The following is a 24,184-nucleotide window of genomic DNA, read 5'->3' on the forward strand; positions in this document are numbered from 1 at the left end:
ATATGATGACAACTATTACCACAAGCATCACAAAATCTTACAGCTTCCTGTCTGTGAACTGTCAAACATGAAATTTTCTTTTATAGCTGGAGACAAAAGTAAGACATCAAACATATGACAAATCTATTTTCAAAGGTCTCATCTCCCTTTAAAAATTTATTAAAAAAAATAGAACAGCTGCCACCAAGACCAAGAACACAAGGACTGATTTACTGTCCAAACCCATAATAATGGACTTGAACTTCAAGTTGGTCAACTAATATTTATATTTGCACATGAAAAAATTGAAAGCTAATCACCCAAAAAAAACCACCCAAACAAATCCCAATAACTAAAAGAAAATCCACAAACTACTAATAGCAATAACACCTGCAGTTAAAATAATTGAAATGCATTGAAATTCAAGCAACTTGCCTGAAAGCTAACCCACATTTTTACTAATACCTGATCATAGAGCCTCAAATATATCAAAAACTTTGTATGCTTGGCTATGAGAACCCATTAAATTGAGCAGTTTCCAAAGCACCTTTCAGGGAAGACGTGAGTTTGGACTGTCAAGCACACTGCATGCTCAAACAAAAACTTATGAGAATTTGGAAGCTTTTAAAAGTTTCTCTACTGTACACAAATTCTGCAGCATGAGTTATTCTCATGACAAGGATATATTTTTCTAAAACCTGGAAGCAAACACTAAATTTCAAATTTAATCTGATGTAACACAACAGATTTTAGGTTCTTCTATGTGTAGTCATTTTTACTCTGAAGCAACTCTGAAGAGAGAGATATTTTGAACAAGTAGATGCTAAAATTCTCCATAAATTCCTACTATCTCCAGGCTGCCAAAATTCACATGACTGTAATGATTTCAAAATACAGCTGAACTGAAGACACCTTGGAAGCTCGTATACATTATGAATGCAATTACTCCTGTCACAATTAGTATATTCCTGGATCATCAGACTTTCCATTCTACCAAAACAAGAGGTAAAATGTGCCCTGATGACCTTCAGCAAACACTTGTTTCTGTATACCACATTTTGGATGAGACTTCTGAAAAGTGTTTTCACCAAAGATCACTGCTAACCTACACGTAGAAGTATTGTATCAGGCAAGACAAGGAAACACCTGAATTGAGAAGAGAACCACACTTGCCTATACAAAAACCTACACCACTTAGGGCCAGCAAGGCAGAGGTGTCAGATCTCATCTCAAAGTTCCTCCTCTCAATCTCCTTCCATCAAAAAATTATTTAACTACACATGTTCTAACGAATGATCTATATTGTTTGGCTACCAGCTATACACTTTTGATTTGTACTTACAGCTGAGTTAGAATTCTTAAAGAACCATGGAAAGTTCTAACTACAACCTGACTTCATAATGGGTTACAGTATGCTTAATGTCACACATTCCCCAGCTGGCTTAAGAACTCACTCAGAGCCAGTCACAATGACTGTCTGAATTCCAATGCCAAATTTTATTTTTAACATTTAGAATATATATGCTTATATTTCTTTCATTTCAAAGGTTTAATATTTTCTTTAAATGATAACATCTTTTAAATTGGGTTACTATATGCAAATTATTGTGAGAATTAGTATTACTAACACTTTACAGTCTACATATCCTTAGGAGCCCAGAAACATTATTTGCATTAAAAGCTACCTAAGGACACCCTCATAGAAATGGAAAGTGTTACAATTAATCCTAATTGTAACACTTTTGTAATTGTAACCGTTCTGACTGCCTTTAGAAAAACATACTCCTAAGATCCAGATCTTCATTGTATGTGTAAATACTGGTGCCCATGTAGCTATCTATATCACCACAAAAAGATAAAACCATTTCAAAATTGGAAAAGACCTTTAAGATCATCAGGTCCAACCATGAACCTCACATTATCAAGCCTAATACTAAACTATATCCCCAAGTGCAACACCTACACGTCTTTCAAATACTTCCAGGGATGGAGACTCAACCACTTCTCTGGGCAGCCTATTCCAGGGCTTGACAATTCTTTCTGTGAAGAAATTTTGCTCAATATCCAACTTAAACCTCCCCTGGCACAACTTGAGGTTATTTGCTCTCATTCTATCTCTTGTTAGCTGGGAGAAGAGACCAACACCCACCTTACTCGACCCTCTTTTCAGGTGGTTGTAGAGAGTGGTAAGGTCCCCCCTGAACCTGCTTTTCTTGAGACTAAACAACCCCAGCTCCCTCAGCTACTTCTCATAAGCCTTGTGCTCCTTTCACCAGCTGTTTCCCTTCTCTGGACCCTCTTCAGCACCTCAATGTCTTCCTTGCTATGAGGGATCCAAAACTTGACACAGGATTCAAGGTGTGCCCTCACCAGTGCCAGGGAGGGGACAATCGCTGCCCTGTCCTCCTGGCCACTTTATTGACGATACAGGCCAGAGTGCCATTGGCCTTCCTGGCCACCTTGAGATAAAACCGCATTAAAAAAAGAAGCAACTGTGATAACTAGATAACATTTGCTGTGTTGGTCAGTTGCACAACTGAACAAGCAAATCCCTAGGAATGACAACAAATTACTATCAGGACTTCACACAGACTGCTGTCAACTCATAGCAGAATTCTTAAAATGCCTAGAAAGACTGCTTAAGCTTTTGGTCCTGAGCCTGCTATAGATAACTTGGACAGGAATATCAACAGAAACAGAAAACTCATAACAAAAGCAAACCTCCAAGCAAAGACCCTCTGCCAGAAGCCATAACTAAGCAGAAAACAAAACAAAAAAATACATGTTTTGCTGTTAAAACTAGCAGAATATTTACCTTGTTTTTCTCATAGCAGGAAGTCTGAATCGATACTTGAAAATGTTCTGAAGACCTAGCCACACTGCTACATCTACTTTAGGCTGTCATTTTCCATTTTCCGTAGAATCACAGAATATCCTGGTTTAAAAGGGATCCATAAGGATCATCAGTCTGTCTCCTGGCCCTGCACAAGACTCCCCATAAATCACACCATATGCTTGACTATTGTCCAAATGCTTCTTGAACTCTGTCAGGCTGGTGCTGTGACCACTTCCCTGGGGAACTTCTCCAGTGCCCAAACACCCTCTGGGTGAAGAATCTTTTCCTAATATCCAACCTAACCCTCCTCTGACACAACTTCAGGCCAATCCCTTGAATCCTGTCACTGGTCACCACAGCAAAGAGATCAGTGCCTGCTGCTCCCCTTCCCCTCATGAGGAGGTTGTAACTGCAACGAGATCTCCCCTTAACTTCCTCCAGGCTGAACAAAACAAGGGATCTCAGTCATTCCTCTAATTGTTTCTTAACAATTTTGTATTTATATATGAAGCAAGAATTACACCTTACTATTACTTTTTGGAACTAACCCTGGCAATTCTCATAACAGCTTTTATTAAAACTTTATTATCTATATGAATCAATTGGTGACTGGTAAGCCATGCAAGTACTTTAGCTTTTGATAAAGACATGGCATTTAATTAAAAAGTAGCTGGATTGCTTCTGTATTTCCAGAATTACAAAATCAATATACCTAAAATTCACTGCATGTAGATTATAAGCTTCTCAGGGCAAAGTTTCCTCTCTGCTTACCCTGAACAAGTTTCCCCCCATTTGAATCAACTTTTAGAATTGTTTGCCAGTTTGAGATGAACAGTCAGTGTTTCCAAGTCCAAGAGCAGTCCAGAGCATCCAGCAGATTCCCTCACATGGGAAGCAGAGCCCCATTGTCTGTGGGTATCTGACATCCAGCTTTTCATGCCAGGAGACACAAACACGAACAAATGGGCTGATAACAAGAATTCTTCTTGAGAAAGAGCAGCAGATGCTGTCAGTATTCAGCTTTTAGTAAAGTAACTAAAATATTTAGAGTACCTAGCGTTCTTCTTTAAGAGCATAGATGAGAAGACAGCAACAGTCCTCATTAGGCCTAAAGAGAAATATGACCTAAAGAACAAGTCAGAAGAAATCAAGCCATTAACACCAGATATTTGTTTGGACTTGGAGCATCCTACCTTGTGATGGGAAAGGCCCTCAGTCTGTATTAGTCCTCTACTGCAGGAAATGCTCACCATACAAAACCCAGTATTCAGGAAAAGAAAGCCTAAGCAGGATTAGATAATTACAAACAGAGACAAGCAAGTTAGGCAGCTTTGAGTCACAGCTGTTGTCAAGCTACAATATCTGCTTTCTGCAGGATTCTGCCAATAATCACAGACAGTAAATGTGTCCATTTGCCTGTCTTCTATCCTTACAAAGGAGGAAACAGACATCACAATTCTATTATTTTTTTAAACCTCTGAAATGGCTTCAAGTCCATAAAGGAATTCTGCACAAGTTATTTGAAATTCACAGACCAGACCAACTTTAGAATTTTGCTGAAGAAGCAATGTCCATTAGCAATGGAATGTCTTCCTGTGCAAAGCTTCTTCATGGATGAGGATCACAGTTTAGACAATTATATCAGCAACAAAAGGATTCTCCAGTGGTACCTTACCTGATCTGAGGGAACTATTACAAACTAAATTTGAAAATGCCCTTTCCTCTGTATAAACCAAACGAAAAGTATGGAAGCTTACAGCTGTACCCAGCAGGTAGAATGGCTTTCCCTCCAGGTTCACCCTCAGTTTAAAAGGTAGTCTCATTGGTCTGAAAGAGAGACTTCCAGAAGAACAAGGATACTTTCTACAAGCAAACAGACACTTAGACTCAATGTCATTCTCAGTGAGAGTTGCCCAAGTTGGACCCACCAAGTCCAAGTCAGGGCTTGGAGCTACAGTACAGGGTGATACAAGCAAAGTATTTCAGAAAAAGCTATTTCAGGGTAAGAAAACTCAAATAATGATATGCTTCAAAGCTTTTACTGTAAATATAAAACCCATCCCTTATTGAGAGCTATTAAAAACAGATGAGCAATTAAAATGCTTATGGAGGAAAAACAAAAAGCTTGGAAGAAGCACAGCTTTATTTCTTATGGTCCATAAATCCAATAGTTAGAGATGTACTATACATGTGAGAAAACTCAATTTCCAAAAGCCTAGAATGGTCCTTCATAGTTCACTGCAAATTCACAGAGCTTTGATTAATTCTGTCATTATGAGAAGAGTAGATCACCCAAGTAGGTTAATACACTGTCACTCAGCAAGGCTGCTCTACTGGAACAGGGAGGGCTAGAAAAGCAGCTCTATCTTTCTAACAGTCCACCCATCAAATCAAAAGGCTAGGAGAATAGGGTTTGTTGAGATTAGGAACAAGAAGGCTTTGGGGTGACCTAGGTGTGTCCTTTCAGTGACTGAAAGGAGCTCCCAAGAAAGATGGAGAGGGATTTTTACAATGGCATATAGTAACAGAACAAGGGTGAACGGTTTCAGACTGAGAGTAAGTTTAGGTTAAATATTAGGAAGAAATTCTTTCTTGTGTGTGTGGTGAGGCTGCCCAGAGAAGCTGTGGATACCCCATCCCTGGAAGTATTCAAGGACAGGTTAGATGGAGCTGTGAGCAATCTGGTGAGAAAAAGGTGTCCCTGCCCATGGCAGTAGGGTTGGAACTAGATGATCTTTAAGGTCCTTCCAACCCAGGCCATTCTGTGACTAAACAGCAAGGAAAAAAATAGATTCAATCTCTCTTAATGAAATTTCTCATATTGCTGCTGCTCCAAGGCTCAACCACAAGGTGTCAGAAACAAATGTTTTTAGCTAAATTATAGTGATGAATGATCACAATTTGCAGGATTTCATTTCTAAACAAAATATGGCTGTAGCTTTTCACTTCTACTGACAAGTGTAGTCAAGAGAATTGCAGTATTTCAAATAAGCATGAATGAAGATCTAAAAAGAAAAGAACAACCACTTATCTCTCATTCTTGCTTCAGATACCAGCCACACTCCTAGAAAGTACAATTCTAGCTTACAGATTCTGTCTATTAACTCTTCACATGACTCCATTAAACTATTCTCCATTCGTAACTCATGAAGGGTCACTGAAAAGGACAGGAGACCAGGCTACAGGGGTCTCATTTCAGCCACTTCATCTATTTTAGACTCTATGCAAAGTTACTCCCAGGAGTGTCTTTAGAGAAAGCAATCTTGCCCGTACAGCCCTTTTCTTCTGATTCTTACTTCTGCCACTGCTGACAGCTACCATAGAGATTTTAATTTAAATCATGGGGGACACACAAATACTGTGCAAACCTTGGGTTGTCAGGCTGGAGAGTTGATCATCACCTACACAAACAATGCACAAAATTTCTTAGGATAAAGGCAAAGCATTACGATTTAAGTCCATGATATAAATACAAGAACAAAACATGAAAAGTCCCTTTCCAATGAGAACCCATACAAAAAAATACTGCTCTGAAAGACAAACCCTCAGATGCCATGGTACAGAGGAAGGCAAGCAGCCCCACAGCAGCACATTCTCACAGGTCAAGGACATGTCTTGGGTTAGCAGAAAGCATAACAATGAATCCCAAGGAATCAATCGCTATTTAAGTTTAGCATGAATCAAAAATAAAGATGTTCAAGTCTAAATAGCATTTTTACATTACACGTGTGCAAACAATATTTTAAGATAAAAGTAGTACTTTGCTATGAATGAGGCACAAAGTACTTTGGAATAATTCATCTTATTGCTATTAAACATTCAAAGAAACAGCAATTCTCATTTGTTTACTGTGGCCAAATGCCCAGATTTAATTTTTTTTCACAGATCTCTTTAACCTAAAAATTGGACAGTTTAGGCTGGAAGAAAACAGAAGGCTGAAAATGCAAACATCTTTGCCTTGAGGTGAGAGGACTTGCAAACTTGGTAGATTACTTATCTTTACAGTAACCTAGGAGAACTTTTGCCAAGATTTTAGATTCCAAATTAGCTGAGATATAACATGATTTTTCAGCAATTTCCTCACTTAGACAGAATAGCTGTCCTTAGCATCCTTCACTTTCATCTGCAACTCTAACTAGCAAAAGAAAATAATGACAATTTATTCTAAGTGAAAGTGAGAAAAGATTCTACCTACAAGCTTTCCTGCAGCTCTGGTACCTTCTTGAGAACTACAAATTATGGAGATTTGGGGTGAGAGAAGTAAAAGTTTCTCCCTTTTCTAGTTAATAAAGTAGCACTGAAACTCTAACTTCATTTCCCTTCTGTTGTTCTAGAATGAAGGAGCCTTGATCCAGTTCTGTCACTAGATTAATGAGGAATGTGCAACACAGACCCAGTGGGCAGCAAGGCCCAGTTCTGTCACTCCTAAATTTTCTTTTGCTTCAGAGACATTTGCTGGCTGCTATAATTTAGTTGGCCTTTCCTATTTCCTGTGCCTCTCAAAGACAATAAACAGAAATATTCCAGACATTATTTTTTGTCTGGATCCCAAGAAGCATTTTCAAAACAACACAAGCACTTGCAGCACCCACTCTCCCACACTTCTCAAAACTGCACAGCAGAAGAGAAATACTCAAGAGAACCGTGCCATTAAGCAAAGGAAGAATAATCTCTTAGCCACTTCATAATTTACTCAAAAGTGATTAGGAGGTGCAATGGAAAATTCTTCAGGATGCTAAAAATTTCTGGCCAGTCTGAATGACACCAATGCAGAAAAAAGTATTACCTGAGCTGCAGAGTCAAGCAGCTGCTGCCACCAACAAACCATCTGCACACAGCACACCCAACGCTTTACTGGCTTTACATAGAGTTACTGAACTATAAGGAGTTGTTGTCAGATTTTACAAGAGGGCAGCAGGCAACTGGATTTACTGACTGTAAGGATCAGAGAATCAGTGACAACTGATGCTCATCTCTCAGAACACATTAAGGTGAATCCAGACTAATCTTAGACTGGAGTTTGCTTTCAGCTGCAAAGAAACAATTTGAGAGGCAGCTCTTGAAGGAGCAATACCAGATTTTATCCAAAATTACATACAAACTCCTTTGGCAGCTTCTGGATGGATTCTGCTTTTAACTTCATCCAAACATTCAAAGCCCTACCTGGAACAATGGTAGCATCTTTCTTACCTATTCTTAATTGCTTCCAACATGGCTACAGATAGTTTACACAGCAAGATAGCACAGGAAATAATTGAAGTAGCAAACTCTCTTTAAAATATTTTTGAAAACCTTTGTGCCACTTATCTAAATGTTATTATCTATCCATACTGTGTTACCAAATCATAAATCTGTTACCCTTCAGAATAAATCCTTGTGTAAGTGGCAAAGCAATGACAAAACATAAGACAGAGAGAGCTGTCCATTTACTCTTCACAACTGATGCAATCTCTTCAGAGAAGTTTTCTTATGTCTAGTGTAAAGAGTCAATCTTCAAGAAAAAAAAAACAAAAAAAAAACAAACAAGTGATACTCTTTCCAACATCCTCAGCAAGCACTGAAGGATCACCTGATATGCCAGGCCCTCAAGATGCCTTGGACTATTGCCAAACAGGAAAGATAATATTAAGTTACTGTACTTCTTTTTACCTATTGCACAAGAGAAGATCCAAGTCAGTCCTTTATTGAATGGACAACAGCAACAAATCTGTTAAAAGTTCATCAAAGCTATGATTGCAAAGCTCCACTTTAGAGGAGTTACTCTGCCACTGTTCAGATGCAGCATCCCTGTCTCCTCCACCACAGAGCATTCCACCAAAAAATCCTGGGGGAATACCCAGCTTATTGCCTAAGGTACTCAGCAAACTAAGAACACATTACATCAATAAAATAATTTTAATTCACCAGCTTTACAGAGGGCACAGCCCTCATGAAGGATAGGGCTGTCACATTTTACTGGGTCAGGTCAATGTACTACATTAATATATATTGACACCAAGCATTAGTGCTATGGTAAATTGTTTATAAAATATGCAATTAGTTGATTTCTGGTCTGCTGCCAACCAGAATTATCAAGGCTCAGCTGATGCATTGCAGAAGATAGCCAGGATTTAATGGCTTTCCTGTATAACTAATGTGGCTACACAGTCTCAAGGAAAGTACAGTGGTCTGGTTTCCAGTCTCCTTAACACATTTCATTCTTGCATTACTCGTGCTTGTTTTTTTGCACCTTTTTCTAAAATACATTGTCCTTATCTGAATATTGCATTTTAAATTTAAGAAGTAACAAAAATACAGTTCAATTCCTCAAATGAAATATTTCAGAAATAAACTGTCCTTTTTAGATCACAAAAATTAATGCTGGTTACACAATACTGAAAACCATATTCTTAGCCTTAACTCTTCAAAGCCACCTCACTAGAACTAGATTGAAAAACTCTTTGAGGATTCTTATTGGAATTCTAGAGCTTAAAATTTTAGAAATTCCATTAAGATAGCACATATACTTAGAAGAACTAGAGGCTCAAATGAAGTTGTAGATACCTTTTTTTTATAAAGATACACTACATAGGGAAACAAAAAGGTCAAAATATTAACAACACTATGTAGTATGAATATAGAACATTTCCAATATATGTACAGAAATTAAAATTAAAGTCAGTTCCCTGAAGAATTTTTTTGTTTAGGTACTTTTATTCTCATCATACATTTTTGATTTCTGCAAAGCTGTATTATTACCCGTGTGCAGTCTGGGTATTACTAAACAGGACTTCAGCTCTCTGACAGACAAATGCAAGGCCAACATGTAAGCATTAACAACATATTAAGATTTTTTTTTTCCTTTTCATGGCTTCATCATGAAGGAGGACTTAAAAAGAATACTAAGTCCTTATTTTAAGTCAATTTTTAAAAAGCAGTAGCTCTTGTTCCAAAGGAAAGAGGTTCAGGTACACCACAAGATGAGGTTCTTTTCTCAAAACTGAAGCAAACTCAATTTTGATATTGTTTTAGAAGAGAATAGCAGAGAACACTTCATGTGATTCATTATTCCTCCACCATTCTCTATCATCCAAAAACACACCACTAGGAACATCTAGTTCACCAGATGACTCACTAGTAATGCAGATTTGCATATTATCCCTAGAGTATTCATTCATTTTTTTAAATTTAAGCCAAGTTTCTACTGGGTACCTGATGAACATCTCTTGTATTGCCCAGGAAAAAACACACACCTTTCCACTCCACCTTTTTGTATTTTTAGCTGTAAGACTCAAGATTCTAGAATATCTAATTGAGTTTATATTGGGAGGTTTTTTTTCCTGAAACTGCCTGTGGTCAAGCCTACAAAAAAAAAAAATTACACAAGTTCTACTGATTTTACAGGGATTTTGTTCACATTTCACACCCATTAGCTGGCATCTACACGGTTAAAGCAAGACTGTGTGATGATCCTTCTTCCCCTATGTGCATAGTAAAAGACCCGATCTTGGCTTGAAAATACATCCTAGAATCAAAACAACCTTTCACAATTTGTTTTATATTTTGTCAAAACCATGGCTGGCTAGCATTAGCAACTAGGCTGTTGTCAGTATGACTCAATTAACAAAAAGTCCAGCCTCTGTGTCCTACCTTATCGCCATCCTTTCAGTCAAGTGCCAATACCCCAGAAAGAAAACTGAGGAAAACATGTGTAGGAATAATTGATGCATAAAAGGCACAAATCACACAATCACTGACAGCCAACTGCTGCATGAAAGGTTCCGGTATCTGACTAGACTTGTTCTGGTTTAGACTCTAATCCTGGGGAAGCTAAACGTCACCTTCTAGGAATGTTTTTGCTTAAGTAGGGACTTAATGAAGAAACCCTACACTTCAGTGACAGACATGGCAAGGCAAAGGGCAGCAGGAGATCTTATCCACAGAAGGACAAGAATTTGTTTTCCATAGAAAATGAGGCCTGGCAAAATGAAAGCAGGAAATCCAGAAAGGAGCAGATCTGCAACATTCACTGTGTCCTACTTTTGCTGCCAAATCCTGTGCTCAGAAAAATAGGTAAGCAATAAGGGTGTTCAATTCCACTTCATTACCTGACACACATTATGGAAACATGTAGCATTATAAAGATGCTGGGCAGTCATCACAGTTCAGCTCCTGTAGAGACAAATACAACTTGCCATACTATGTACTTTCATGATGAGAGGCAAATTACACCATCATCAAAGACCTAAATCAAAACAATATTTGAATCAATAAATTCCTGGACAACCAAACATAAACTAGTCCTTCCCCTTATTCATAGTTTCTGTGCAACCTCTTGATAAACTGTAAGCCAATTCACAGTTGGAGTATTTCTTAGATACAAGAAAGGCTCTCACATGGAGCCTTTTAAAACCAGAGTTAAAGCAGAAAAAATTAGTAATTGTCTGAGGGAAAGGAAGTCTCACATTCACCTTTGTTCCACTAGTTCCTGGCAAGAGAAATAAATACTCACCACAAGCATTTGTGTTTTTCCATAAAGACAACCATGCAGGGTAACAAAAGGTACACCCACAGGGGAGTAAAGAGCAATAATTTCCCAAGAGAAATTAAGACATAAGCAAAATATTCTGCTCCTGTCTGAGTGCCAAAGAAAACTTCAGACTGGACTATGCTGTCTAGTCTATACATACAAGTGGAAAGAAAAACAGTTTTAAAAAGTCACCCCTGAAATCTCACATTGGAACATTTTGATTCATGCACTGTGGCTATAGTTCTGATACCACAGAACCTTCTACCTTTCTAGAAAGTTACCCCCTCTCTCACAAAGAACAAATATTCAAGGAATAGATAACATCAACACGTGAACTACCCTAGAAGTAGCTTTTTGGTACTAAAATCTAAATGCAAATTCAACTGCCAAGTAGCATCAGACATATCAATACCCAAAACCCATTGTATTGTACATAACTTGAGTTTTAAATAGAAGACTCCTAACTGAGAAGCATCTACTAGCACTTCAGAGGATTAAAATTACCTACGTTGTCTGGTAGTGACTGCTTCCAGAAGGAAGTTTAAAATATCCATATTTTATCATTTCACATATAAAAAGTAAGGTATTTCTTCTAAACTTGAATATTAACCTTCTATAACTTTAACTCATCTTTGATTCAATCCTAGAATACATGGAAAGAAGCAAACCTTTACACCTGTAGAATAAGGATTACTGACAAGTATTTTTACCAATCAATCAATTTGAACATGGCAGAAGTGATTTTTTTATTATTATTACTTCAAATTTATTAATTAAAGTAACAATCTTAATTGTCCTGGAGAGCAAAAAAATGTTATCCTGGGCTAGCTATTCTTTCTGAAGTAAGCAAAGCCCCATGGAAGAAGCTTTTATGAAAAACACCGGCCATTGCTACTGCCAGAAACAACAAAAAAAAAAAAAAAAAAAAACCAGCCAGATTCTACCACCACAACTCTTGGGAGTATTCTTCTTATTTCACCTGTTCTCTGCCAAGAGAAAGTATAGTCATTGAGAAAGTGTGAGTTTCTTTATCCAGTAGAAATTAAGACTTTTAGCATTAATAATATAAGGTAAAAATAAACTATAGCTGAAAAACTCCAAACCAGCTGTAGACACAAGTTTACAGAGTACTGTTTAGAGATACTCAGCTACTGTAATACAGCACTCACACTTGCCAGAACTTGCTACAGCTGAAGTCTATTGCTTCTGAAAGCCCGGTAGCTTTTCTAAACTTAAGTAACCAGTAGAAGTACAGGAAGATCAGGCTAGGGAACATTTAACCAAACTGGACAGACACAGATCCATGAGACCTAATGGAGTGCACTGGTAACGGCTGTGTCATCTGGCCAATGTCACTCAATAACTGCAGGAAGGTCATGGTGATCAGGAGAGGTTCCTGAGAACAGGACAAAAGCAAAACACAGCCCTCTCTCTAGAACAGCTTGGAGGACAATCTAATGAGCCACACGCTGGTCAGCCTCACCTCAATCCAGGTCAAGTGACAGAGCCAAGAAGGTGATAGGAAGCCATTATCAGGGATTTATAAGTGGAAGTAATGCTTTCCCAACCTGACAGAATCAATAAGGAAACAAGTGGCACTCGGGGAGTACACAAGTGGTTTATCCTGACTTCAGCAAGTCTTCCCAACTTTTGTTTTCCAAAGAACTTTCACAGACAAATGGATGAAGCACAGTCTAGCTAAGTGGATAGTGAGACTAAACTGAAAAATTACTAACCTGCAGAAAGATAGGCCAGGCAGAAAGATTCTTAGAGAGCTAGAACACATTATCTGAAGAAGAAGGGACTCAGACAAAATCTTATCATTGTTTATAAATACCTGGAGAAGAGAGAGAATGGAGTAAGGACGGAATCTTCTCAGCGAGAGCCAGTGAACAGACAAGAGGTAATAGTCACAAATTAATATATGAGCATTTCCATTTAAACATTAAAGCATTTTTTTCTTCTTTTAAAACCTGCAGGAGCACTGGAACAGACTGTTCAGGGGCACTGTAGTATCTTCAGGGGCATTGCAATATCTTCATCTTTAGAAGTGCTAAGAAATCTGATGGCACAATATTCTGTGCAACCTGCTCTACTTGGCTTCATTTTGAGCAGGAGGTTGGATTAGAGATCTCCAGAGGCATCACTTCCAATTTTTGGATTTGTGTACTTCAGTCTCCATAGACATTAAAATTACATTACAACATTTTCCAATCAACTCTTGGCCATATTTTACTGTCTGTACAGAATTCCACTAGTAGTCTAGTGTACCAAAACAATAAAAATTCCACAGCTAGAGGCTCCGGAGTAAGAGCATCCATATTCTCAAACTATGCTAAAAATAGATTAGGACCTACAAGAGAGGACAGTCATACATGAACCTGAGGAGGAAGGTCAGCTACAAGATATTCTTGACATAGAAGAGCATACAGTTAGTTTCAACTTGATGCTAGCATGGCTAACTGGAATTGAAATCCTCCCACTACAAGGCTTTTCTTACACCTCTTTTAGTATATCCTGAAGTTTCAAAAATTCTGAAAGCTCAAGTTGTAATAGCATAACAGTTTTAACCACATAATTAAGCAATAGCTTATTGTTTCCACAACCTTATTTAAAAAAAAAAGTTATGCATGACCACACTTGGAGTACTGCATCCAGTTTCTGAGAACATAGCACAGGAAAGACATGGACATGTTGGAACAAGTCCAGAGAAGAGCCACAAAAATTATCAGGGTGCTGGAGCACATCTTCTATGAGGACAGGCTGAGAAAGATGAGGCTGTTCAGCCTGGAGAAGACTCCTGTCAGCCCTTACTGCAACCTTTCAATACTTAAAGAGAGCTTATAGGATGGGGTCAGACTTTCTAGTAGGCCTGTTGTGATAGCACAAGGGGAATTGGTTTTAATCTAAAAGATTTAGACTAGTTATAAGGAAAAAATATTTTACAGTGACAGTGGTGAAACACTGGAACAGGTTGTACAGCAAGATGGTGGATACCCCATCCCTGGAAATATAAATGGTCAGGTTGGAAGGTGTTGTGAGCAACCTGAAGCTCATTGCAGGGGGATTGAGCTAGATGACATTTAAAATGTTCCATCCAATCCAAACCACTCTATGATTCCATGCTGATGCCACTAGCAGCTTCCTTATAAATTGTCAAAGAAAAGGCAAATGAAAAACTGGAATAGAAATACATTTTAATAGGTACTACAGAAAAGCCCCAAAAACATCTGTTGGTGACCAGCTGTTGCCGTTTGTCTTGCCCTCCAGTGATGAACAAGAAAGATCAAGTACTGCCATCATTTCACCAGACACAAAATAATACAAGAGCCATGATCATAATCAGAAACTCTCAAATAAGTGCACTTTGTCTTCATCTGTTTCCTTAATAGCATTATCTCTTAAGGATAGAATTAAACTAAATACTCACTGTAAGTAATTATTACATAATTTAAGAAAAATTTCCAAGTTTCTCTTCTCCATGCAGCCACTTAGACAGAAAGAGGATTTTGTGCAATCTGGCAACAAAATAGTATCTGAGCCTTAAAGAGTGGCATGCTTCTCCACTATGCATGCAGTCATACAAGCAATAAAAGTCTGGACTCCCTATGAACTGACAAGACAACACTTGCCATGTGACAACTAGACTTGATACAAATTCTACTTTTACTGTGAAAAAAGGTTGTGTGACTCTTTATCAAAAGGGGTTCTTTCCAGTTAACCATCATTGATGTTATGCCAGTATTTTTGGAGTTCTCTTTCTTTCTTTAAAAAAGCAACCAAACAAAAAATCAACGTCATAATTGCAAATTTCATCTGGTTTTCTTTTTACAAGAGCAAAGAAGGAAATTGAGGAAGATATTTTTTAAAATAGATTCACTGAAAAGAATACTAAAACCCCTTCCTCCAAGCTAACGCTGCTTGAAAATTCTTCAATATAGCATTACTGCAGCTAGTAAACACATTTGTACACAAATTCCTGAGAAAGAAAAATGCCATGTGATTTCAGATGTTGATTTGACAAATTTATGTATTGCAGACAGGAATTTCCTGATCCAAAACATCGGCATGAAAAAGAGTTTCCTGTTGCTCACTGTACTCCAAGGGTAAAAAATCCCCAAGACATATTTTTTTCCCCACTTACTTAAGGCACAGATCAGAAAAGTATACAGGGTGAAGAGACCTATCTTGCCAAAAAATTACTTTTTTTGAGTTTGGATACTGGCACAGAGTTGGAACCTTTTCCTTAAATACCTGCTCGGACACAGCCAACTCAAGTATAACATCAAGATGGTAGAACCTCTTTTATTCTTCAACTCCTCTAAGGTGGTCTCACATAAAGGTCTCAATGTCATGTTGGTGCTAGAAGGCACACAAAGTAGATTTGAACTAAAATGAGAGGTATGATCAGACAGAACAGCTTTCTCCCCCCCAAGGTCAGCTACAACACTATGAGTTCTAAATGGTACTTGAAGAACAAAGTCCTGCAGCTTGTCTATCCCATCACAAGCTGCACATCTATACACATGCAAAGTGTTGCATATTTCTTCTTCTCATCAAGAAGAAATAGATTTTACTGGGAGCTCACCACCTGTTTTGCAGCTTTTGAAGGTCTCAACTCCTTAATCAAATAATTGTCCTAATTTAGCAAAGCACATGTCCTGTATTAAAAAATAGGGCATAGCTAACTATAAAACAAAGAGCCGAAATAAACCACTTGTGCATTTCAGCCTTCAAATGTCATCCACTGCCTTCTGCCAATCACTTTCCTAACACAAACAGGACACATGAAGGAGCAAACCAATTCCTAGTTGGAATTGTTCACAGAAGTAAGGAGTCCAGCAGTAAGGATTGAAACTGCCAGAAAACTAAATTTGCTGAGGAGTTTTTTGGGGTTAGCAGTTTAGACTTAAAACTGCTTACCCAATTCTGAGTACGTATTTTATTTTTTCCTCTCACAAGGAATTATATACTATCCACTTCAGTTTGGATTTTATGAAGTCCAGTTTGGTAGAAGAATGCTCAAATTAAATTTTAAAAAGTTGCCAAAGAAGTCTTGTCTCCTTCCATGCCTTTGGGGAGTGGACAAAAGGATGAGGATGTGCAAGTCCTGGACTCCTACTACTTAGCTGAGACAGGTCTCCTGGAAGCTTTCCATATCATACATCCCTAACTTCAAAGTTTAGTCAGACCTCTGACTGCCACCCAGTTAACAATTTTTTTCTAATTAAACAGAAGAGTACCCAGTTAATCTTGCACCATGCAAAGCTACAAAGTCAAAGATAACTCCCTAGAGTACAGTTAGTTAGCTAATATCTATTAAAAATAAATAAATAAATTAGAGACCCTCCCTTGTCCCAGAAGCATTTTATGAAAGAATAACATTTTATGAAATAAAATGGGTGTTAGTCACTAAGTTACTTTATAAAAAGCTATTGATAAAATTAGCAACTTTTAAAAGTCTAAATCTCCCACAAATCTGTAGCTGTGTGCATGTGTATAAACACATATTTAAATTACACACAGGCTGGTCCTTTTTTTTAGAAAATAATATTCTGTTTTATGAAAAACTGACAGCAGCACAGCAGCTCACTTAAGTCCTGTGTCCGACCCTCTTCTTGCCCCTGCCATGCAATCTAGACAAAAACGTGCAATATAAGCACTGAGCTTAGAGCAAATTTACTTTTTGGAGACAAACTGAGTAAACACACATACACAAAATCATTTTGCATTGCTCAGTTGACAGTTACATAAAAAACAAACATCATAAGCAGCATTTTTGAAGATTACTTTTGGTTAAGAGCAGTTGGCTGCTGTCAAACTGCAGTTTCCTTTTTAAAAAAAAACAACACTGCTTGAAGGACTGACATTTGGAATACTACTATACTTCCAGTCCCAACTGTGCTGTTAAGAGGGAAGTCTCATCTCTCTGAAGGTAGCTGAGTGAAATTCAGCACAGGTAAAATGCAAGAACTAACACTGGACAAGTACCAAAAAGCAGAATATAATCACGTAAGTAAATGCAACACCAAAAGCATTATTAAGCAGCACTCTAATGTTTACATGGATGTTAAGGTTAAAAAACAAACAAAAAACCCCCCACCAGAACAAGGCAGTGGTGTGATATACTGAACTCCATGTTTAGCAGATCAAATAGAAATGTGTAAATACAATTTAGACATCAAGACAAGGTGAGGAAAAAAATGCACAGCCCAGGAGCCTTTTAGCACCCAACTTGATGAGACTCTTCACTTGACTCTGGGAACCTCATGGGGTAGAAAATAATAAATACCAGAAAGAAAAACTGCCCTTGTTTCTGAAGATGCAGTACACAGGAAAGATACCTCAGGGGGTGCCACAATTTTATAATTAAATAATGTAGTAAAAACTAATTTATTGCCTTTCCCACCCCTTGCCCTCATTAAAATTTTCCCACAAGGCTTCACAGATTCTAACCACTAATATAAACAACTGGTAAATTATTATGATTCAACTACTTAAAAGAGTGCAAGACTACCATGGTATACTGTTTTTCACAGCTAACATAAGCACTGCATATGAAAAAAAATCCAGCAACACTTTGAGAAGAAACAAATCCTAACATATGACAAAATCTATAGGTCATGAATGCCAGAACTTCTGGATGAAAAAGATTTCCATACACAATCTCAGGTGTGTCAGAACATCACTGAATTAGCAGAGATCTTCTTTGAAATGAAAGGCAGCATTCACAATGAGTTAGTGTCCAACAGCACCTTCAAGAAAGTCTGAAAGCCTGGCTTTATGACACAGACCTCAACCACGCTTCCCAGGTGAAGGGACAGATTTGAGAGGGTAACCTACTCCAAAATGAACATAGACTGACCCATTTTTCCACAGTGCTACATGCCAGCAATTCCTAGGAAGTTTAGCTACTCTATACCAGATCACACATCATAATTAATGCCAACTTTGTGGAACCATGTTGCCTGTGCTTTGTAGCAACTGTATCTCATGACAAAGGCAGGTTTCTGTGCTGATGCTTACTTTAGCAGAACACTGAGGTCTACACAGAATTTCTCCCTCCAAGTGGTTTGTGAATAGAAAACACCACAAATAAAAGTTTGAAGAAGGAACATTTTCAAACTAAGAACAGAGTGAAAGTTATTCCTAAATAGTATATGTTAAAATCTTCCCAAATTAAATATTCAGATTCAGAAAGAAAAAGTTTGTCAACAAAGTTTATGATGCAGAAAGTATGTTGATTTTCTTGTCTAAGGTGCTGTTTTACCTATTTCTCCCACAGTTTCATCTATTTTTCCCCTGCCATCCTCTGTTCTCTACAGAACCAAGTTCCTGTGTTACATCAAGTCTTTCACTATATTTTAGCTGATCAAATGGAGCTCATTGTCACCAATCCTCTCTAGAACAGCTTCTGGATGGATAAAGTGCAGGAGATACCCATAAGAAAGTTTTACCCACAACTGCAGGATTCTGGACAGATGACTTATTCAAAAGACATTCCTTCATCTGGTCTGAACATCAGTATTGTCAAAATTTTGTACCATTATTTAGTTCCTCTCAAAGTTGACTGGTTCTCAGGTCTCAGTCTAGTGAAGAAGACACGTCAAAAAGTTATTTTGCAAAGCAGCAATTTCACCTCAATGCCACAGCTTCCTTCCATATGTAATAACACAGATTATTCCTCCAACTCATATCACGAAGTCAATTCCTTTGTACTACAGAAGCCTGCAATTTTAAAGTCCCTCTCTTGAGGATGAGAAACTGCTTCAGGTGGTAAGAGGGACAGCATGCAGTTAACTTTTTCCCAAAGGTCCCATGCCAACAGCTGGCACTACCATCAGCACCCACCCAGTCTCATGACCAGCACAGAAGGTTTTTCTGGGCAAAAACATTGCAGAAACACTGCTAAGGTGTCTGATCAACTTGGCAATAGTTAAAGGGCAACATCCTTCAATTCAGTCCCTCACCTGTGATAAGTACTGTCTTGTTTGGTCAGCTGCAACAGCATTACATTTTAAGACACGTCCTTAAACAGAACACCTGACTTTTGACAAAAGGCTGCTTTGTCCACTATCAGACACAAGGCCTCCTTTTATTTAAAAACCAAGCAATGAGCTAAATAAGTGAGAAAAAGTAAAATTATTTATCGTCATGACAAAAAAGTGAATGACGGCAGTAAGACTCTTGCTAAGGTAACTGATGATTTCCATCAGATTATCTGTGTAGGCAAAAGCCCTACAAATTCTGCTCCATGATAGAGTGGACACAACTGCTGGAACACGTTCAGAAAGACTCATCTCAAGCTTTAACACTTCAATCTGAACCTACTGCATACTACAACAAGCCTGAAATCTCAAGCTCCATATATTTTTCAAGTAAACAGATTTCCAGGAATAATCTGCCTTATAACAATTATTGTAGAAGTTCAAATGGAAACCAGGAAAGTAAACTTCTATTTAATATTTTACATTTAAAAAGAGGTAAATTTCTGTAAACCAAGTTTTGTTTCTATATTAATTTGTCATACTTTCTTAAATGAGTGCTGTGTTCATATCCTAAAAATTATGACACGATTTTTCAGGTAAGCAATTTTGTTTACATTTAAGCTTCATGCAGAGCAAGTTTTAGCCTTAGAAAATTAAACACATTAAAAGGTACTGTCAAATATTCACCAGACTCTATATACTGATTTAGACTCCTCAAACATATAACTGACCCATGCATCCTAAATGACAATTGTAGCTTCCAATAAAATCATAAAGCCTTGGCCAACCAAATAAATAAAGGCAGTCCAGTGTAGTTTATGTGATCAGTTACAAACTTAGCTGCCTGAGATTGTTGCATGCATAGCACAGATGTGAATTTCAAAAAATGTTTATTACTGGCAGTGTAACAATGTAGTGATCCATGTAATACCCAATTTCCTGATTATAAAAACTCTCTATTTTAGAAGTGGTATCTTGAGCAAGAGTTACCCTTGCCCTAATGTAGCTGTTCAACAATGAGATGAGAAACAATTTGGGCAAATTAATGAAGCTCTGCAGCTCCACAGAAGAGAGGAAGGAAAGCTGTGTGGAAAAAAAAAAAAAAAAAACAGACATTTTTTAAATCATTTGCAGTTATCTTAGGTGAGATTTCAGGCAGACACCAGCAAGCAGCAAACAGCAAACAGCGAAACAGTCTTCAAGAAGCTGAACTAACTTTTCTCCACTCCTAAAATGACATACCATCGCGCAGCATCAGCGCACAAAGCCCAATAGGCCAAAAACTGTATCACAGACACCACTCCATGAACTCCTAAATGGATATTCTGGTTGCTTTTAAAATACACACGAAATGGTGCTACCCCTCCACCTGGGAGCATAATCACATCATACTAAAAAGCAACTTTATACAGAAATTAAATTGTTCATTTGCCAAAGGCACCAAAAGGTCCAGTAGTTTATGGGATGAGGGGGAAGGCTCCCTTTATCAGGTTTAGCTTTATTCTCCTCTGTATCACTCATGAAACAAAACTCCTATGAGAGCTTATCCAAGTTTCTCAGGATCTGATGGTGCATAGAAGTTACCAAGAAACATGATCTATGGGGCACATTGATGATGAAGTTTTGGTCGTGGGGCTTGGGGATTTTTTTAAGTTTATTTTAACTTTAAACCACTATTCTACCTAATTTTCAAGTCAGGTAATGGTCTGCACTGCAAAGATTAATTTGCCACATGTAGTCTGCACCCCCAGGATCCAATCTCCACTCTGAATGGAGGAGAGAGGTGAACTAAGAACACCCTGGTAGTACTAATCCTCCTCTTCCTCAGAGTGCTTATCCCATACTTCTGGAACAGTTTATCTCCCCTTCACTGAGGGCTGCAAAAGACTCTGTGTCAGTCACATTCCTCCCCAAAAACTGTATGTTTATTGCAGCAAACAGTCCTCTGAATTCACAAGAAAGCTCAGGCATACATCCACACCTTCCTGTCATAGAAGTAGACACCCCCCAGCAGCATGACCAGAATTATCAATGATGACTCTTTCAACTCTCATGAAAAACTAAGATTTTTCCTTTCAGGATGAATCCAAAGAGGCTTTGATTGCAACTTCCAGGCTCACCCCATTTATGGAGGAGTTTTTCTAGTGATGGTATCAATTGAGTGAAACCCCACAACAGGAAGAATATCTTTAGCTTAAAGTATCTGACTTCATCAACTCTTCAAAAAGCAGAGCTCATTTGGCAATAAATTAAAAAAAATGCAGAATCTGCTCTAGAAGCAGCGTCTTTCCCCTTTCCTTTACACAATCTTCATGCATATTTTGGATGCAAGAGGTGTATTCTTTGGCAGTTGCCATCTCAACTCCCAAAGAATGGAGCAGACCACCAGATCACCTCCCTCAACACCAAAAAAGGGGGTGGGGTGGTGATCCTATACAGTTGCCCATTATACCAAGGGGAAGGCATAGATCCTACAGAGTTGCCTTGGAGGGCAATACATATAGAAGTCAGCTAAAAGTTACAGAAAGCTCAAAACTAGCTGGCAGAAAGACAAACTTTCTGTTCTTGCCATTGGTTTGCCTGACACTAGCTGACTGTTCCAGTAGTCCTTCATACCAGAAGCAAAGCAGCTGAAATTCATCCCTAATGCAGCTCCAGCGAGACAAATAGGTTTCTCCAAGAACGAATCAGGTCCTGTGTATCTCAAACCAAGTCCACTAATGTTTCACTGAAGTGAAATTACAGGATTACAATCTATGGATAACAGCTGGAGAACATTAACTCTCCCCCCAACCCTTGCCGGGGTTAATATTTTTCTTTCTGTTCAGACAGGAAGCAGTCATATAGCATACTGCATAATATAAGGATCCTGGGATATAAAGACGAGTAGAAAAGGATTACAAAGAGCGCTCTACACATTTTTAGCGAAGTTAACGCCTTCGAACAGCAAGCCGCGCCGCTGCCTCGACATCATGAGCTGAGACAGCACTTCAGCTCCTTGGTTTAAACCTAGTGAAAAAAAAATTAATTAAAATAAAAGTTAAGGGTGTTTTTATGGGGCGCAGCGGGAGACTGTGTCGCGGATCCGGGCGGGGGTCGTCCCGGCCGGGGAGAGGAGGACCTCGCAGCGGCGCCCCCCGCCCGGTCACCCTCCCCCGGCCAGGACGACCCCCGCCGCTGCTCCAGCACCCCTCTTGCTGCCCCCCAGCTCACCCTCGCTGCCGTACTGCTTGCCATTGTTCGCGCCCATCCTGCCGCCTTCATGCTCGTCGCCGCTTTCCCACGCCGCCGCCCAGCATCTCTGCCGCGGGGCACCGAGCGGCCGCGGCTGACAGAGTGCAGCCCTGGGGCAGTGCAGGGGGAAGCCTCCGAAAGTGTTCACGGCGACATGTCCAAAGCAGCCTTGCAACTTCCTCCTCCGTTTCTTCTCGGGTGGCCGACAGCCTCCCTTCCTCACCAAAAAAAAAAAAAAAAAAAAAAAAAAAAAAAACCCAACCACAACAAAAAATAACTTTAAAAGCGAAAGACTCAAAAATGCGATGTATCAGTGCTCCCTCCCCGCCCCGATTTCCAGCCGGAGTGTCCGGGGCAGGAAGGCGGCTCAAGTTATAATCCACAAGCAGGACGGGCGGGACGGCCTCCGGGCGCCGGCTCCACCGCCCCGCGTCTGGCGCTTCGCTCCTCCGATACTTCAGCGCCGCTCCGCCTTCCTCCTCCTCCTCGCAGCCCTGCCGCTGCCGCCGCCTCCCGCGGGAGGCCGCCGCCAGCCACTTGTTGCCCGGGCCGGGAGGAAAGGGAGCCTCGGCCGCAGACTTTTGTTAGAGGCAGGCGCCTCCTCCCGGCGCCCAGCGCCCCCGGGCCGGAGGAGGGAGGGGATGGGGATGGAGGAAGGATGGAGCCTGGAGCCGGCCCCGGCCCTTAAAGACACAGCGCCCGGCGCGGGGCCTCTACTGGCCGCTGTCCCCCTGCCTCCCCCGCTGTTCTAGCAGAGCGGCCCGGCGGGATGGCTGCGGGGGCTGCTCTCAGAGACCCACCAAGGGCTGCCTGCCCGGGTATCCTTCCCACGGGGAGGACAGGGTGTCTGCGTTCAGCACCTTCACGGCACCCCCAACCCCGTGCAACTCAGCCGGGGGCTGACAGAAAGTGTCCGTGTGTATGAGGAAGCCACGCAGCAGGGACACCTATTCTCGTTCTCTCCGGCTGCTCCGGAGTGCGAGCTGTTTTCTCCTTGCAAATGGTGTTCCCACAGTCACTCAATTCCAGTGAATCACTGTCGGCCTTTGCCGCCACCTCAAAGAAAAAATATCGGACTGTTAAACATTCCCCAGATTTGTTCTTCAGGTATCCTGTAGGGATATATCTCATCCCTTGGGATAAAATGCTTCTATTTAATTTAGCTGTCTTAAAAACACAGTTTCTGCGTCTTTCACCCCAAAAGACAGGCCCTTAGACCAATGGGATTGGGATAGTGGACGTCGTTAATGGGGTGCGTGCCTTTCCCGAGTGCAGCCCACCCAAGCAACGGCATTGGGAAGCAAAGATTTCACTACTGCATGAGAGCCCACACCACCTCTGCCTGGCAAAAGGGGCTGGGTAACAAGGGACGCTGTCGAATGGGAGTGAGGATATATTGTGTGTGACCAGGTTAATACAAAAACTGCCAGTCCCAAGAGAGTACTTGCCCCCAGTGGGCTAGCTAAGGATATTAATTAAGTTTGCTTCACACAACTGTTATCCAGATTAAGTGGTAATTGTGTGTTACCAAAGGCTTTTGGGGAAAGAATCAGGTTTAAAAGAAGTGGGAAAGAGGGATGAAAGCTTGTGATAGGTGGAGAGAGACACTAGAGCAGGCAGTTCCTGGTTTGGTGCTGG

The 24,184-nt window shown here is 39.7% G+C and overlaps 1 protein-coding gene across 7 annotated transcripts in view; it reads right to left on the reverse strand.

The window, feature by feature from the left end:
- The window catches only part of FBXL7 (F-box and leucine rich repeat protein 7), a 301,568-nt gene that overhangs the window by 171,970 nt on the left and 105,414 nt on the right, over positions 1-24,184 (reverse strand). For 3 of the 7 annotated variants that reach the window (XM_085571681.1, XM_085571683.1, XM_085571682.1), the window contains exon 1: positions 22,526-23,147. The exons of 3 other annotated variants lie outside the window; for them this stretch is intronic. In XM_085571681.1, coding sequence (XP_085427807.1) covers positions 22,526-22,562 — 37 coding nt within the window. In that variant the 5' untranslated portion in view covers positions 22,563-23,147. Of the gene's footprint in view, positions 1-22,525; positions 23,148-24,184 lie in introns of those variants that run through there. One more of the 7 variants, XM_021545707.3, reaches the window with a different exon arrangement.

The sequence above is a fragment of the Lonchura striata genome, chromosome 2, assembly GCF_050655825.1.
Source record: "Lonchura striata isolate lonStrDom1 chromosome 2, ASM5065582v1, whole genome shotgun sequence".
Lineage (NCBI taxonomy): Eukaryota > Metazoa > Chordata > Aves > Passeriformes > Estrildidae > Lonchura > Lonchura striata.